The following is a 17,400-nucleotide window of genomic DNA, read 5'->3' as shown; positions in this document are numbered from 1 at the left end:
CTTTCAAACCACCACACTAGGTTTCTAGCTCTTCCCAGATATCTCCCCCCAATTCTAGTTGTCTCTCCCTCCATCCTCCCCACACTTGGTCATATCCCGAAAAGATGCTCCACTATACCACAAGGACACTTGCTCAACTATGTTCATAGCACCTTTATTTATAATAGCCAGACACTGGAAATAACCTAGATGTCCCTCAACCAAAGAATGGTACATTTACATAAGAGAGTATTACCCAGCTATTAAAAACAATGACACCATGAAATTTTTTAGCAAGTGGGTTGAACTAGAAAAGATCAATCTGAGTGAGATAACCCAGACTCAGAAAGACAAACATGGTATATACTCACTTACAAGTGGATATTACCCTACTAGCCCTAATGAAAAGGATAACCATGCTACAATCCACAGACCAAGAGAAGCCAAGTATCAAGCAAAGCTCAAGGGGGACCACATGAATCTCATTGTGAAGGGAAAATAGAAGAGAAATCTCCGGTAGAGCTAGTGGATGGAGGAGGAGTCTCGAGGGGGGCGGGGGAGTAGGAATGGGAAGAGGAGGGATCAGGTGCAGACCCAGTTTTAAACCAAATAACAAATGGAATAGTTTGTAGAAGTACTTGATTCAGATTAAAAGGTTTTTTCCCCTTTAAAGTATAAGCATTATAAAATCAAATTATGTAATAAAAACGTAGAAAGAGTAAGATTAAAATCACCATTCCTGGGGCTGGAGAGACCGCTCAGAGGTTAAGAGCACTCATTGACTGCTCTTCCAGAGGTCCTGAGTTCAATTCCAAGCAACCACATGGTGGCTCACAACCATTAAAAAAAATCACCATTCCTTGGAGCAAAGAATTGACTTTTATCTGTTATAAGTATGATCATTTTCTGTAGTTGGAACTGGATCTTATCTCTAGAAACATCAGAGGTGTCCAAGTCTCCATGATGAGAATTCATGAAGTTCCGTAACTGAAGCAGGGCTGAGTGGTTGTTTCTCCTCTCCCAGCCCTGATGACCTTGAAGAAGGAAGGGATGACATCAGATCAGTTTTGATGGAGCTGGTCACACACTGCCCCCTTTACTCACATTGCCTTATCTCTAGGAACCACCCCTAGCTTTCATCATTGCCTGCTTCTTTGAATGATTTTCCATCCCTGCAGTCAGATTTTTCTCTTTACTTGAGACTACAAAATGAGCGCTCTTTACTCCTACCCAGCGTGAGTAGAGGTGGAAGAACATGAGGTGTCCTGGAGCAATGGGAGAGAAGGAGGTGCAATACCTAAGGGCAAGGGTTGAGTGGGGGGTTTTCAGTGGACAGAAGGTCAGGAAGAATGTGCAAAATGCATGCCTGGTACAGCTGCAATGAGGAGGGTTTAGAATGTTGACAATGGTGCTGAGAACTGGGGGGTCTCTAATAACATTACTCTAAGACTCAGGAGGTCAGCCCCTATATTTCATTTGTTTCTACTACAATATTAGACTTGCTTTAATATGCAATGAATCCTTCAGGAATGCATGTGTCAGCATGACAAGAGCATGGATTACTGTATTTTTGTGATCTAATTTGCTCCATGTATCCTTGTCATTAGTCAAATTGAAAAACTACGGAGCCAGAATTTGAAAGACATCTCTTCATCAAAGCCACATTTTTATTGGATAATCTCTATGCTTTAATTAATTCAATACTTTCATTACTTAATTTAGGGTGAAATATCTGGCTGTTTTGGAACTGGGCTGCCTTACAACTCACTATGTAGACCAGGCTAGCCTCCAACTCACAGAGATCTACCTGCCTCAGTCTCCTGAGTGGTAGAATTAAAGGTGTGAGCCAGCATGTCCTGCCCATAACATAACAGCTTTTGAGACTCTTTCTGAATTTCCATTCTTATCTATGATTAAAATGATCACATTTTAAAGGACAGAAAGAAAAGTTTACATATATTAACTGGGAAACTTGTTTCCTTCCACCTGTTGAATTTTCATTGCAGTAAGCAGCTGTTTTAGTATAATCTTAAAAACATAATTCTTAGGAAGGAGAATGTTCCCCTAGAGCACACACCTTCATGTTACTGTGCCTCGTAGATTTCAGCTGCACTTTATCCTCATCTGATGTCAATTCAAAGCACAATAGTCGAAGTTTATCTCCTGGATTACAGTCAACATTGGTCAGTCGTCCATAGACCACCACTTCCATCATGCCTGTATTATCTTGAATTTCATAGTAAGTGAAGTCCCCCCTTTCATTTTTCTGCAAAAGAAAGTAATACTCATCTTCTGAGAAATGGCCAGACACTGTCACATCTATGAGAAGTAAAGGGTGCCCACAGAATCTTGGCTTTGACAGGACAAACAGAGCTAAAAGTTGGGACCTGGGGGGGGGGGGGAGCAAACATCATCAGATATTCTGTGTTGTAAATCCTGATTTGTAAACCCTTTTCAAACTTTAGTATAGACTGTTGTGGCTAATAGTAGTTGTCAGCTTGACCATACCTGGAACCAACTAAAACCCAAGCATCTGGACACATAGGTGAGGGATTGTTCTTGACTGGATCATTTGAGGTGGGAAGACTAATCCTAATTCCAGATCATTTGAGGTCAGGAGACCCATTTTAAATCCAGGCCACACCTAATGGCAGCATAGAGAAAAGGACCTGGAAGACAGAAGTTTTGCTTTTTACCTGCTAGCCCTCACTATCACAGGCTACTTCATCAACTCTGCTCCTAAGGTATTTCTTTACTGTAGAAAGAAAGAACCCAGTGCATTCCTGACTCAGTGCATTCTGGGGCAGAAGAGTTTGCTTTGGTTTGTATTCTGGTTGTTATAACCTGTATCCCGTTTTAGGAGGTCAAATCTCATTCACCATCAAGTTCTTAATGTAGGAGGTGGAGGACTCAAAGAAACAAAATCTTAATGATACAAGTATTAATGTAAATGTCTATGAATGGCACAAATAGATAGTATTGCTTGAAAAATGCCAGAGTCTCTTGGCTTATTTATTTCTTAAGCAGTTTTCATCATGGTACCCTGAGAAGTATATTGAGACTGTTTTCCACATGTGAAAACAAGAAACCCTAGTTCCCGACACTGATCAAGGAGGCCTTGAATTTTGGCATGCAATAAGTTAACCAAGATAATCTGTCGATATAAGACTGAAAATCTGAGATTGCAGAAGAAACTTTACAAAATAATGCAGTGGCTTACCTTAGACACCATAAACACTCCATTCACAAATATTCCTCTTCTTTTTGAGCAAAGATAATTGATTTTAGGTGTTGCATTGGCTCTTTGCCTCAGTGTAGTTGGGATATCCATTAATTGGTTATCATTTACCTCTGACACACTAGAGGCATGATATATATTTATGAACCCATTTCGACCAACATAATCTGAGATGGTAATGACCTTGTTTGGGATGAACTTCTCCTTCAGGACAATATTAAACACCTTCACCCTAAAGAATTCAGTCTCAGTGGCCACTGTGGCATGGAACATCCTTTTCTCCGCTCTCATGTCATATGTGAATGGTTCTGTTGCTTTTAACACCATTACTTTTTTGGGACCTTGATGGTGACCTTCTTCCTTAGATGGTTGCTTAGGTACAGTCTTCAGTCTAGGTTTCTGCATAGAATGTACACAACAAAAATGGTACAATTAAGATAGCTAATTAGGAAGAGTGAAAGAAAAGTCTGAGCAATAGCTTGCATGGTATAACAGTTCGTGGAAGAAATGGAGATATAGGTAATAATGTCAGTTGGTACCGATCATACCTAGTAGATAAGAGTACATTTCTCTAGTGTCAGCAAATGAAGCCAAGGTAACCTGAGTAGTAACTCACAGTATGACAGCAGCACTTGACAAAAAGTGCACAGGACTTGAGGAGCCGCTGTCACACACTTCCTTTAGAAGTAAAGGAAGTGTAGCTACAAGTGTTTTCAGAAAAGACTAGAAACCATATAAAACTGAGCCACACAGGATAATCTTTATAAACTGTTCATGGATTGTTTCAGATAATAAAATCAGTTACATTGATAATTAGTTACTCATCAGTTCAACATATATTAAGCTTATACTATGTTAAATATTTTAAAAATTGTTTTTTCCCCATGTGTATGAGTCTAAGAATGTTGGCATGTGTATGAGGGAAGGAGAGTGGAGGATCTCCTATGGTGATAGTCTTTGCAGGTGATAGTCTGCAATCTTGTGTGTCTGATCTCCCACATAGGAGCACACTGTGATTATAGACATGATTGCTACACTGTCTGGAGTTTACTTTGTGTGCTGTTAGTTTTTGTCAACTTGACACAAACTAGAATTACCAGAAAGAGGGAATCTAGACTGAGAAATTTCCTCTATTAGATTGGCTTGCAGCCCTGTTTGTAGGACAATTTTTTTTGTTGGTGTTGTTATCAATGATTGATGTGGGAAGGCCCAGAGCTCTGTGGGTGGTGCCACCTCAGGCAGATGTTACTGTATTATATGAGAAATCAAGCTGAGCAAGTCAGGGAGAGCAAGGCAGTAAGCAGTGTTTCTTCATGGTCTCTGTTTCAGTTCCTGCCTTCAAGTTCCTGCCTTGAGTTCCTGCCTTGGTTTCCCTCAATGATGGAAGCTTAAGATGAAATAAATTCTTTCCTTCCAAAGTTACTTTTGTTCAGAATGTTTCATCATGGCAACAGAAGGAAAGCTAGGACAGGGATTAATGAGCTAGTCCAAGGTTTTCACCATTGTATTGTGAAAACAGAAAATTACCTTGACTGGTATTGCTGGGGACACTCCAGGGGCCTGGGCACTGCTGGATGCTCTTGCTGGAGACACTCTAGGGACCAGGGCACTGCTGGATGCTGTTGTTAGAGATAGTCTAGAGACCTGGGCACTGCTGGATGCTGTTGTTAGAGACAGTCTAGAGACCTGGGCACTGCTGGATGCTATTGCTGGAGACTCTCTAGGGTCCTGGGCACTGCTGGATGCTGTTGTTAGAGACAGTCTAGAGACCTGGGCACTGCTGGATGCTGTTGGTAGAAACACTCCAGGGGCCTGGGCACTGCTGGATGCTGTTGGTAGAGACACTCCAGGGGCCTGGGCACTGCTGGATGCTGTTGTTATAGACACTCTAGGGACCTGGGCACTGCTGGATGCTCTTGCTGGAGACACTTCAGGGACCTGGACACTGATGGATGCTGTTACTGGAGACACTTGAGTGGCTTGGTCCCTGTTAGAAGCAGTTGCTAGAGATAATCGAGGAGCCTGGACAATATGGGAAAGAATAGGCGGCACCTTAGAGGTCAGAAGGCTCTTGGAGGCTATTGCTATAGATACCTGAGGAGTCTGGCAAACATGTAAGATGGTTCAGTGGGCCCCTGAAAGTAGTCAGAAGATTTCCTGTGTCTTGCCCAGTCTCACAACCTCTCAGACCCAAATAAACATAGAGAATTACATTATTTACAAACTGTATAGTCTATGGCAGGCCTCTTGCTAGCTAGCTCTTATATCTTAAATTAACCCATAACTGTTAATCTAAGTATTGCCACATGTTTCATGGCTTTACCTGTGTTCTACTACATGTTGCTCCTTGGCCGGCTGGCTCATGGTCTCCTCCCTTCTGCCTTTCTCCTTTCTGTCTATCTGCCTGCATTTCCTGCCTCCCTCTAAGCTGCCTTGCCATAGGCCAATACAGCTTTATTTATCAACCAACCAGAACAACACATATTCACAGCATGCAGAAAGGCATCCCACAGCACTTCCCCTTTTCTGTCTAATCAAAATACAAGCAGACAAGGAGAATTCTGGGAAGAGGAAGGGCTGAGCCAGGAGTTGCCAGCCAGACAAGGAGGAAGCAAGATGACAAAACAGAACTAAGAGAAGGTACCAAGCCACGTGGCTAAACATAAGTAAGATTTATGGGTTAATTTAAGTGTAAGAGCTAGACAGTAATAAGCCTGAGCTAATGGCCAAGCAATTGTAATTAATATTAATATAAGCTTCTGAATTTTATAAGTGGGCCACAGGACTGTGGGGGCCTGGTGGGACTGGAGAAAGCTTCCAGTTACACCCAAGGCATTTGCAACAATAGTTCTTTACTTCTGGAGGTATCTATTTAGGTTAAAGTCTTTTAACTGACCATTTAACAGAGAGGATTGAGCAGACACCATAATAGGCTGCTCAGTCTTCTGTCAGAGATCAGGCTTCAATTTCAGTTTCCTGAGACTAAGCAAGCAGTTTCTGAGGGAGGAGCCATGAATAATGGGCAATTAATCACTGGTGCCCCGAACAACAGGGACAAAGGAGATAGGATGTACCCAGCCTGGGCCACTGAGCTAGCCCCCACAATCAGCCCATTCTAGGCCAGCCAGCCTCCACAACAGCTCAAGGTGATAACCAAATAAGGACAAAGACTGGGACTAGTCCAGGCCTGCCCCCAAATGGAAAAGCTGTAGTCTTAATCTTGCCCTGACTAGCCCTAGCCAATTAGAATGTATTAATATGACTGCCACTTGTTTGAGCTAATCATATCTAAGATGACCTAACTTCCCTAGAAACTCCTCTTAGCTGTGCTTAAAAGGAGACTACATGTTCCTCTTGGGGTTGTCACCATTTTGCCTTTGTGTGGGATGATCAACCTCAGCATGCTGGGATCTTTCTTGAGACAATAAATGTTCTTGTTGATTGCATACATGGATGGTGGCCTTTTGTGGGAGTTCTCCAGGACCCTAACACTACTCTAGTTAAATTAAACTACTTCATAGTCTATTGAGATCAAAATGATTTCATAATGGTAAACCTCCCCAAGAAAAAGATTTATTTTAATTGAGGTTTAGATATAAGCATTTGGTAATATGATGAATGTTTAATCTTATGACAGAGTTATAGAGTCTTCAGGTTTTGTGGGCTTGTTTCCTCTTCTCTCAGTGATCAACCTTTTTTTCTCTTGATAATGGTTGATTTTCCCTTTTCCTTTTTCTGTTGGAAACTAAACCCCAAGCATTATGCATGACAAGCTATTCTCTCCTCTCCTATTGCACTTCTGAACCCCTAGTCATGGTTTTCAATGTTAAATGAAGCACAATAACTTTAAAACCAAGAGAATCAAATTATCATCCTGGATAAAAGTATCATCTGAACAGAGAATCAGAGGTAGGATTGTCTCATACTGAAACAAACATTTCATTTCCATCACTCTTCTGTGCATCTCTGTAAGCAGGTCTATATTTAGAAAGCCCAAGTTGCGGTTTGATGTCTTTTAAAAGACTTTGGAAAGCTATGTCCTTAAACTGACTGCTATTTTACCAATATCTGAAAGAAGAACAATGATTTAATCGGTTTTATATTCCCTTATTGTGCATGTTTCAGTGGATGTACCACTGAGGCCATAAGACATCTCTCATTCTGGCATGTGAGATCTGGGAACTGAACACAGGTCATTAGAAGGCAGTAAGCACCTTTACCTGCTGAGACATCTCACTTGCCTGAGTAATGATTTTATTCCCATGAATTACAAGTTAAAGTATGCAGTAGTCCTGACACACGAATGATGAGTAAGTATGAAATTGGTTACTCCAAATCTCCATTTTTACTAGATCCTATGAGTAGACAGACAGATAAATCTTCACTTAATGGTAAGAAGGGGAGGAACTTTAGTAGAGTTTCCATTGGGAGCTTAGCCAACATACCTGTGAGTTGGATGTACTTCTGCCCGATTCTGGTTCTGAATCTTCATTTGTGGTGGACATAGGTTGGGAAGTACTGGCTTCATCTCGCTTGCATCCTCTTGTTGGAATTCTGCGTCTTTCTATCTGTTTCCTTTTAGCTGATGCAGGAGAGAAAACACAGCAAACTCAAGGACATCACTCTTAGACAGCTGCAGTTAAGTTAGTATTATTTGCTCTCAGGTTCTGCTTGTCTCATTGTGCTTATCTACCTCTGTCTCAGAAGCTTGATGAGGCCACAAGGTGTCATATGCTACCAAGTCATGCACAGGACTGCCTCAGGGGTTTCCTTGTTCTCTCTAGGTGCAGTAGACACAGTTTTCCCATCCTGGGGACTTCTGTGTCCAGCAGTCAAGCCCTGCTCCAGTCCTCTTATCACAGTCTGTTTTTTAAGAATTTAAAGTTTTAGTCTGGGGAGATGTTTCAGTGGGTAAAGCCCTTGCTCTGAAAGCATGAAGACTTGAATTCATACATCTGGTGACAACTTAAAAGTGCCCATCTAGAACTCCCAGGCTGAGCAGGCAGATGTAGTCATCTAGCTTTCCTGTTGAGCTGAAAATGAGAGCCTCATGTTCATTAAGAGAACTTTCCTAAAAAAAAAACAAAAACAAAAAACAAAAAACACACAAAGAACAATGGAGGAAGATACACAGTGTTGGCCTCTGACACCTAAATGCTTGTACAATGACAATCATTGACAAACCATCTTCTGTAGATGATCACTCTGAATTAGAGAATCATTGAAAGAAATGATCTGATTTGTGATATGGCAAAATGATGATATTTACTTTGTCTTTATACCTTTTGTTTCTGTTTGATTTTATCTATTAATTTGTTGTTTGTTTATGTGCTTCTTTTAATGCAAAGTCTAGCTACATAGACCAGGATGGTTTTAAACTGAATATTTCCTTGTTCCAGCTTCCTTATTCCTAGGACCATAGATGGGAGTCTCTATTTCCAAATTAATCACGTCTTTTCCCCAATGGCTTTATAAAATAGAACTACTTCTTATCGCTGGGAGGTAGACTTTTACTTAGTTATTGACTACTTTATTTCTTTTGTAGACTATATAATATTGAGTGTCTTAATGGAGCATTACTACTAATTGATTTAAATATCTTAAAATGAGAATTATTCCAATCTTTATTTTATAAATCTCTCATCTTTATACAGTAATAGAAGGTCTCATCTCTTTCAACAGCTTCTGCATTTTTATTTGCCCCAATGCCATCAAAGATATCCAACCCTCAAATGTAGAATTCTTTGTAAGAAGGGAATTTGGTAAGCTGTCAATTTTTGACATCTGAAATACTGTCATTCTATAGCTCCTGAAGCACATGCTGTGAAAGCTATGTCAGTTATGATCACTGCATTGAGCTAGCATTCAGTTGGAGAAGTTAAGGAAAGGGTGGGCATCCAGGGTACTCCCCTATTACCTTTTGCCTTCTCTTTTTTGAGTTTATCAGCAAGGTCTCCAAGTCCTGGCATCTCTTTATACAGGTCTATCAGTTGGTCCATTCCAGCATCTTTTGGAAACTTGTCCTCCATCAAGTCAGCAATCTTAATTCTGTCATAATCATCTTGCATTTTTCTATTTAGTTTTAGTTCTTTGCTCAACAAGGATTTAACCATTTTAAAATCATCATCACCAATACCCATTAGACCTACCAGAAGAACAATTTTCTTGTGTTCATTCACCATTTCTCAAATTATGGGTGAACCTAAATGAGAATAATAGCATACATAATTACACACATTCACAGACAATTTCAAAAACATGATAAACCTAGGTGAGTGAATGACCCATTCTACAGTGCTCATAGTTGTATTTATGAGAGATAGAGCTAATTCCCAGATGTGCCACTTTGCAAAAAGAGTATAGACCTAATCTGTTAAAAAACAAGTCTGGCAAATTCTTCCCTGTTAACAACAGTATCTGGCTTAGGTCTGTGATGGTTAGTAGTGGAAGAAAGTGTAAATAAACAATTGTTTAGAGTATGGGTTATGAGTGGTGTCTTAGTGTTACTACTGCTGTGAAGAGACACCATGGTCATGGCAACTCTTATAAAGAAAACATTTAACTGGGGCTGTCTTACAGTTCCAGAGGCTTAGTCCATCATCATCATGGTGGAGAGCATGGTGGCATGCAGAAAGACATGGCACCAGAGAAACCACTGAGAGTTCTACTTTCACAGGCATCAGGAAGGGAGAGCCACCAGGCTTGGCTTGGGCTTTTGAAACCTCAAAGCCCACTCCCAGTGACATACTTTCTACAAGGCCACATCTATTCCAACAGGGCCACACCTTCTCATCCTTTCAAATAGTGCCACTATCTGGTGACCGGGCATTCAAATATATAAGCCTATGGGGACCATTCTCATTCACACCACCAGAAGTGTTGAGATTCTGGATCTTTTTTTTAATATTCATCAATGTTGGAGCCTATTGCTGGATGTCTGCCGATGGGTTCCTGACTCTTCTCACACTTGTTTTTTTTTTTTTGTTTGTTTGTTTTGTTTTTTTGAGACAGGGTTTCTCTGTGTAGCTTTGTGCCTTTCCTGGAACTCACTTGGTAGCCCAGGCTGGCCTCAAACTCACAGAGATCTGCCTGCCTCTGTCTCCCAAGTGCTGGGATTAAAGGTGTGCGCCACCACCACCTGGCTTCTCTTCTCATGCTCTTGACTGAAGTGTCTTATGTACAAAAGAACTGCATGACTATTGGTTGGCTACAACACAACGGCCCATGCTGGGGCCACTGACACTTGCCCACTTGGCTTGAAACATCTCTCCCTGGCATTCTGTTTCCCATGGTGTTAAATCCTGGTCTCAGGGTCCTCTGTGCCTATAAGATTGTCACTGTGCTGAGTATCTACATACTTTCTAGAGTCAGGTCACAGAATTTATTGGATAGGATTATATCAGTATTTGTTTGTTTTTTCTCTCCTTTATGTTTTGATATCATGAGTCAGTTTTATTTCTTTATAGAATCTATTTTCTCTATATAAGTCATGATTAAATTCAGTTTAAATCCTCCAATCATTCCTTGATTTGTTAAAAACATCTTGCTCCTTAAAACATCTTGGGAGGCCTTGAATGATCTGTGTCTTTGCATTTGTTTCTCTATAGCTAGTGTGAGAAGATTTAGGGTTAAAGTCCTCCCTCACTTGTCCTGCTTTGTGATGTAGCTAACTAGAGTTGCATTGCCATTCTCATAGTTCTTGTTGTCTGCCTTCCCATGCTGACTTTCAACAAGAAAAGGAAATGAGACTTGTCTTCTGGACACTTCCAGAATGCCTGAAAGAACATAGTCTTGTGAGTTTGGATCTGATTAACCCTTTCTGTACTTCCTTGGTGACTCAGCATATGGATGGAGTCCAAGTTAGCTTAAATCCATGAGTTACTTGTGTTATATTTTGTGTATCTTTTGTGTAATGGGAATTATATATTACATTTTCTGGGTCTGTTCACTACTTTTCTTTTGTGGAAAGTTAAGCATGGCTGAAAAGGCCCGGATAGTGAAAGGAAAATTCATCTATTGACATATCACAGTTTAGATAATTAAAGACATTAAAGAAAGAGAGTGCTCTGTAAACCTTCAGACGTGGAGACTGCTATCTTAGGGTTTCCACTGCTGAGATAAAACAGTGACCAAAAACAACCTGGTGAAGAAAGGGTTATAGCCTCAAAATCCTGCTTAATTTCACTTAATGATAGACTGTCGTGTAGAAGTTAAGCCAAAATAAATTCTTTCTTCCTCAGGTCACAGAGGAGTGCTGCTTACTGGATTGTTCCCCATGGCTTGTTCAGCCTGCTTTGATTTAGCTCCCAAGGACCACCAGCTCAGGGATGGCAGTGCTCACAGTGAGCTGGGCCCTCCACAGCAAACATTAATCAAGAAAATACTCCACAGGCTTGCCCAAGGGCCAGTCTGGTTTTCTCAATCAAAGTTCTATTTTATAAAATGACTGTAGATTGTGTCAAGCTGACATGAAACTAGCCATCACAGAGAGATCACCTGCAAAGATTCAAGGACACAATTAGAACTCATTATCAGCAGCAATTTGCCTTAAGCAAAAGTATATGGATTAATATATACTATTTCTTGATGTCATAAACCAAAGAGCTTTAAAAATATGTTTTGATTTGTTTAATGATTTGTGACAAAACATGTATTCCAAAAGATATGTGATGACAGGAGGTATAAGTACATTGTGTGCAACCCATTTACATGTGAATCATCATGTTTTGTTGTTGAAGTACTGTCTTGATTTGGTGGTAATGATCTCTACCTCAATGAAGTTTCCAGTAATATGGTGTTTAAGGAATAGGCATTAATATCCATCTGCAGATACCATATTCTGGATAGGGAAATATATTTCCATTGGTATAAAGAGATGCCTTCAACTTACTATGAATTAAAAACAAAGAAGAAACAAAACTTGCTGCTAGTATCTTAACCTAGATAAAATGATAATAAGACAAGTTTCAAAATATACTGTCTGACACTACAAGCCTTAGTAGTTTCAAAAGCCAAAAACATAGAAAAAGGTATTATAATTAACTATGAGAAAGCACTAAGTAAAGTTGAGATGGCCACAGAGTAAAAGCTAAGCAGAAATACAAGCTTTGTTGGCCTTGCCTCTGCATTACAAGTGAAGCTTTGACCAAAGAGAGGAGAAAGAGGAAGGATATATGGCTGAGGGAGGGAGGCAAAGGAACAAAGGTTCACTCATGGTTTTATCTTAAACTGTAAGACATAACTTACAAAGAAAAGATAAGTAGGAGAATGTAGAAGTATTACAAATGAAATGACTATAGCAAAAGCAAGGAAAAAGGAAGGTATTAATTATCAGTCTGAATGCAAATGCCATAGTCAGTTAAGTAAAAGCTTTTGCTGACTTTTACTTAAGATGTGTAGCTATTGTTAAATTAATGATAATCAAGCTACAATCTGTAGAACCACAAAGGGTAGGTATTGAGTAAAGGACTACAGCTTTGGTTCTCAACCTTCCTAATGCTGTGACCCTTTCATAGTTCTTTATGAGGTGACCCCCAACCATAAAGTTATATTTATTACTACTTCATAACTGTAATTTTGCTACTGTTATGAATCATAATGTAAATATCTGATATGCAGGATATCTGTGAAAGGATCTTTCAAACCCTCCAAGGGGACGTGATCCACAGATTGAGAAACTCTGGACTAGAGTAAAGAGACAGATCTCCTTAAGAAAGGGTAATAGAATAATTATTGATGGATGGGAGGCTGAAACAGGAGGGTGGGATTAGAGGGGAGAAAAGAGTTGTGCAAGGGAATAGGGTGAGTGATCTAAAATTAAGGGCCATTTGAGGGGTAATATGGAAACCTAATACAGTAGAAATCTAAAATATGTACATATATATGAAGGCAATCTAAATGAAATTGCAAAATAATGGGGGAGACAGAGTCTTATCTAGCCATTGCCTGTTACCAAATGAAGCTTCCACTACTGGAATTGGCTTACATTCAATTGAGTTGTTGTCCAAAGGGGCCCCACAGAAATCCTCAAACAACATAGACTGTTGTCAAAACTATAGGTTGCTCTCCACAAACTGACAGCAGGGCTCTATTGCTGAAGACAACACCTACACAAGTTGTTGAACATGTAGATGTCAAGTTAGTGCCCTCATTAACCCCTACTTGCTAATATCTTTGGTACAGAAAGGTAGTCTGCACAGCACCAAAAGAGAAACATAAACATCAACCCAGCTACAAACCCTTTGATCCACAATGGTGCACTGCTTGAAAGATTTGCTGGGGCAAAGGTGGCACAAAACTTGTGAGAGTAACCAATCAATAACTGATTTGACATAAATCCACTCCATGAGATGAAATCAATACCTGACACTGCTTGGGTGACCAAGAACCAGAGACTAGATGGCACAGGGACCTAGAGGAAAACCAAATAATAAATGTCTAAAAAAAAAAAAAAAGAAAAGAAAGAAAGAAAATAAATGCAGTAATGAATGTTTCCTAAAGATTTTCTCCTATTCTCATAGATCAGTGCCTTGTTTAGCCAACGTCAGAGAAACTTCCTCCTGTAGCAGATGAGAACACATATAGACACTCCACAGCCAGACATTATGCAGAGAATACGAGACATTGCAACACTCAGCCCTCCATGTGATGTCTCCATCAAATCCAACCCCTCAGACCTCAGAGAACCCTGTGGAAGAGGAGGACACAGAAAGAGTTTTAAGAGCCATGGGGGATGGAGGCCATCAAGAAAACAAGATTCTCTAAACCAATCCAAGCAAAGCTCCTATGAACTCACAGAGACTGAAGCAACGTGCACAGGGCCTCTACAAACCTACATTAGGTCCTTTGTTTACATTATGGATTGCTGTTTAGTGTTTTTATGGGATTCTTAAGTGTGCAAAGGAATGGATCTCTGATTCTTGTGCATTCTCTTGGGCTTTTCCTTCTGTTTCTTTGTCTTGTCCAACTTGGATATGATAGTTTTTGTTTTACCTTATTGTACTTTATTTTATTGTATTTTTTTAAAAAAGAATAAAAACCTAACCAGTAAGGTAAAGGTTAGCAACTGAACTGTCATTTATATCTGCTGGAAGATGGAAAATCAATGGAGTGACACTAGGTATATCAGTCTCTCCAGAGAAGGCCTCATATTCAGGAATAGTTGAGCAACACATAAAGGACTCTACAGTTGTTTGTTTGTTTGTTTGTTTGGTTTTATTTGTGTGTGTGTGTGTGTGTGTGTGTGTGTGTGTGTGTGTGTGTGTTTATTTGGTTACAGTTGATGCTTTGCTTTATTTTTAGGAATTTTATTTTGTTTCCTTGGTTTTGGGGGTTTTGTTGTTGTATTGAGCTTTTTTCTTTTGAGAAAGAAATTAAAGTTAGGTGGGTAGGGACAGGGAGAGCATCTGATAGGATTTGGGGAAGAGAAGAATGATCAAACTATTTAAATTGTTTTAAATAATAAAAATATGATATGAAAGAAAAAATAATTCTTGCTATGATTCTAGCAATGAGCTGGGTTGAGCTCAGGCCTCCAGAGAGCTTTCGGTTCATTGAGAGAAAAGTAGGAATCATGTCTGCATACAGGCAAGGAAGATGGTCGTCTGGGCATGGGGGAGGAGAAGGTAGAGAGGCTAGGGTGGAAATTTGATGAAGTATAACAATAGGTTCAGATAGTACAACTGACTGGAAGAGCTTGCTCTCCAACTTGGCATTGCTAAGATCAGTTGGGGTGCCTGCATGGCTCCATCCTTACCTAAGTTAATTAGTTGAGAGAGATTCCTGAGGAGAAAATCATGTGACTGAGAATGTTTGCATTGTAATATATAAATTTCATTGCTGCACATAAAAATGATATATGGTTAAGTTTTACTTCTAAGTTTTGTTGTTTTTCCCCTATGGTTTTATAAAACTTTTTAATGGTTTAATGTTAAAATTTTTGTAAGAAATGTCCACAGGCTTAGTATATGCGTCTATATGTATAAATTCATGTTTATATGTAGCTGAAATAAAGCGCTTATCAAACAAACAAACAAACAAAAAAGAGCTTCCATTCAAGTACACATGAAGTACTCTGCCATAGCACATAGATTCTTCAAAAGATTCTATAAGTATGCAATATACATGTATTGCTACTTAAATTTCCATCATCCCTTACATCTTGCCATCAGAAAACCAAAAGAAAACCGAAACAGCTGAAACAATTTACCTTCAAGATGGTGCACACTAACAATAACTGAAACAACACCTTTACCACCTGATAGAAAAGTGTGAAGAAGAGAACATAGAATGGGCTTATGAAATTGTTAAAATAGCATGCGTTTACATATTATGAATCTGACAACCTTTCTACTACATATGCCGACTGGTTGTCATGCTGCATAGTGCTGAGATATTAAAAAACTCTATTCCAGGTCTAGAGGCATTTTTCACTCATGGTAATTTTTCATGTCACTATCTTGACTTTCCCCTACTCACTCACCACAGCCACCAGATAACCGTGGACCCCACCCCTTATCCAAGATAACTACAGCCTTCCTCTTACCCACTTACTCAGGCTACATTTGGAAAGTTTATTAAACAATCTGAAAGATGCAAAATGTATTTTTCTTGGCTCATTCCGCTGTGGTGGATGAAGAAAGATGTCTGCCATCTTCCCGAGTGAAACATCTGAATCCAGCTACTGTGGGTTCATTGCTGACTGCAGCAGTCACTAGCTCTACCTCCCCTCTCCCAGAAGAACCAGCAATGTTTTTCCCTCTGTTCTTGTGGTTTTCACAGAGGTAGGTATCTACAGAAAGCAGGTAGAACTCACGTTGTTGGAAGTTACTTCAGAGGTGTCAGGATGCTGAGATCTTCTGCAGGGTAGGATGCAAGGCTTCTCCCCTCCTCCTCCTCCTCCTCCTCCTCTTCTCCTTTTTCTTCCTCTTTGTAGAGTGTTGAGGGGGTAGTTGGGGTGTGTGTGTGTGTGTGTGTGTGTGTGTGTGTGTGTGTGTATGAATATAAGCTAATAAATCTCTTGGTAATGGAGAACGTAATGTATAGAAGGTCAAAGGATAGGCTACTTCGCAGACCGAGCCTTCCTGGTGCCCCAGCCTGTGCTGTTTTGTGGGTAAAGGAGAAGAAACAGCAAGCTCTCCACCCAGCAGCTTTCATAGCTTTCGATTTCCTCAGATACTGAAACTGAGAATTTCTTTCCTGTATCTTTTTGTTATGGTGAAGAGTCAGAGACCGTTACACTTCTTTGTTGTTTTTTGTTTTTCTTAAAAGTCTTATAGGTACAAGATTCAAATTTAAAAGCTCCACATCCAACCAACTCACAAGTGATTTACTAGGGGTCTACATTCCTTTGCATGAGATGAGACCTCCAAAGGAAAAGCTGAGTCTCAGGCCACTTCTTCCTTCCCTGCTCAGCATGAAGGCCACAGCAGGAGGAGAACTTGGCTGTGTTAGTTGCCAGTGGTGCTTGAGTGGGTTTCAAAGAAAATCTGAGATGAAATCATTTGGGGCTTATGCACTTCATGCAGCATTCACTCATTTATTAGTTCCCAAACCCTGAACTTTCCAGAGCATAATGTTGTTACAAACCTACCACTCCGACCTCAAATAAACAGAAAACACTTTGGCATCAGCCTTCCTCTTGTCTGTAATTACGTCGTCCCCTTCCAATGATAAAGGTAATCACTAAGGGAAAATGACTTTCTTCTGGTCAAGAGAATGGAATCTGATTTCAACCTCTGATCCTTGGTGGAGACTGACATTCTAATCAGCTCCGAAGTTCAGAGCACTACATACTGTTGTTGCCTCCCTTAAAATTCATCTGGGACTACAATCTCCTGGCCTATTCTTTCAGTTGAAGACAGATTAAGGAGGAACAATAATCCCCTTAATGAAATAATAAACTTTCTCATCCTAGAAGTTCTTCCACTCAGGAAACCACTTACAGGGCTTCTCCCACATACCACTACTAAGCTGGCTGACTGATCCAAGTTCTAACGTTAAAAATCACACATTTCCCCTTTTCTTGCTTTCTGTCATTTTCTTTCTGATGCTGGTCCAATACCCAAGTGTGCTCACTTGACAGTCTGGGTGTTCTCATTTCCTCTGAAGCCTTCCTCCCCTACTGCCAAGTGTAGCTGCTCGCTGGCCTCCAGGGCAAAACACGTCTGCTTTCACGAAGCTTA

General features: G+C 40.1%; 1 protein-coding gene across 1 annotated transcript; it reads right to left on the bottom strand.

The window, feature by feature from the left end:
- Positions 1–871: 871 nt before the first annotated feature.
- On the bottom strand, positions 872–9,399 carry LOC118593286 (pyrin and HIN domain-containing protein 1-like). Its single transcript, XM_036202655.1, has 6 exons — positions 9,135–9,399; positions 7,663–7,799; positions 4,745–5,239; positions 3,200–3,616; positions 2,057–2,245; positions 872–1,013 (listed from the first exon to the last, which is right to left on the bottom strand). Exons 1-6 carry the CDS (start codon positions 9,397–9,399, stop codon positions 951–953), a joined length of 1,566 nt encoding a protein of 521 aa, XP_036058548.1. The 3' UTR covers positions 872–950.
- Between the last annotated feature and the right edge of the window lie 8,001 nt (positions 9,400–17,400).

The sequence above is a fragment of the Onychomys torridus genome, chromosome 11 (assembly GCF_903995425.1).
Source record: "Onychomys torridus chromosome 11, mOncTor1.1, whole genome shotgun sequence".
Taxonomy (NCBI): Eukaryota; Metazoa; Chordata; class Mammalia; order Rodentia; family Cricetidae; genus Onychomys; species Onychomys torridus.
This window is presented reverse-complemented; position numbering and strand designations above follow the sequence as displayed.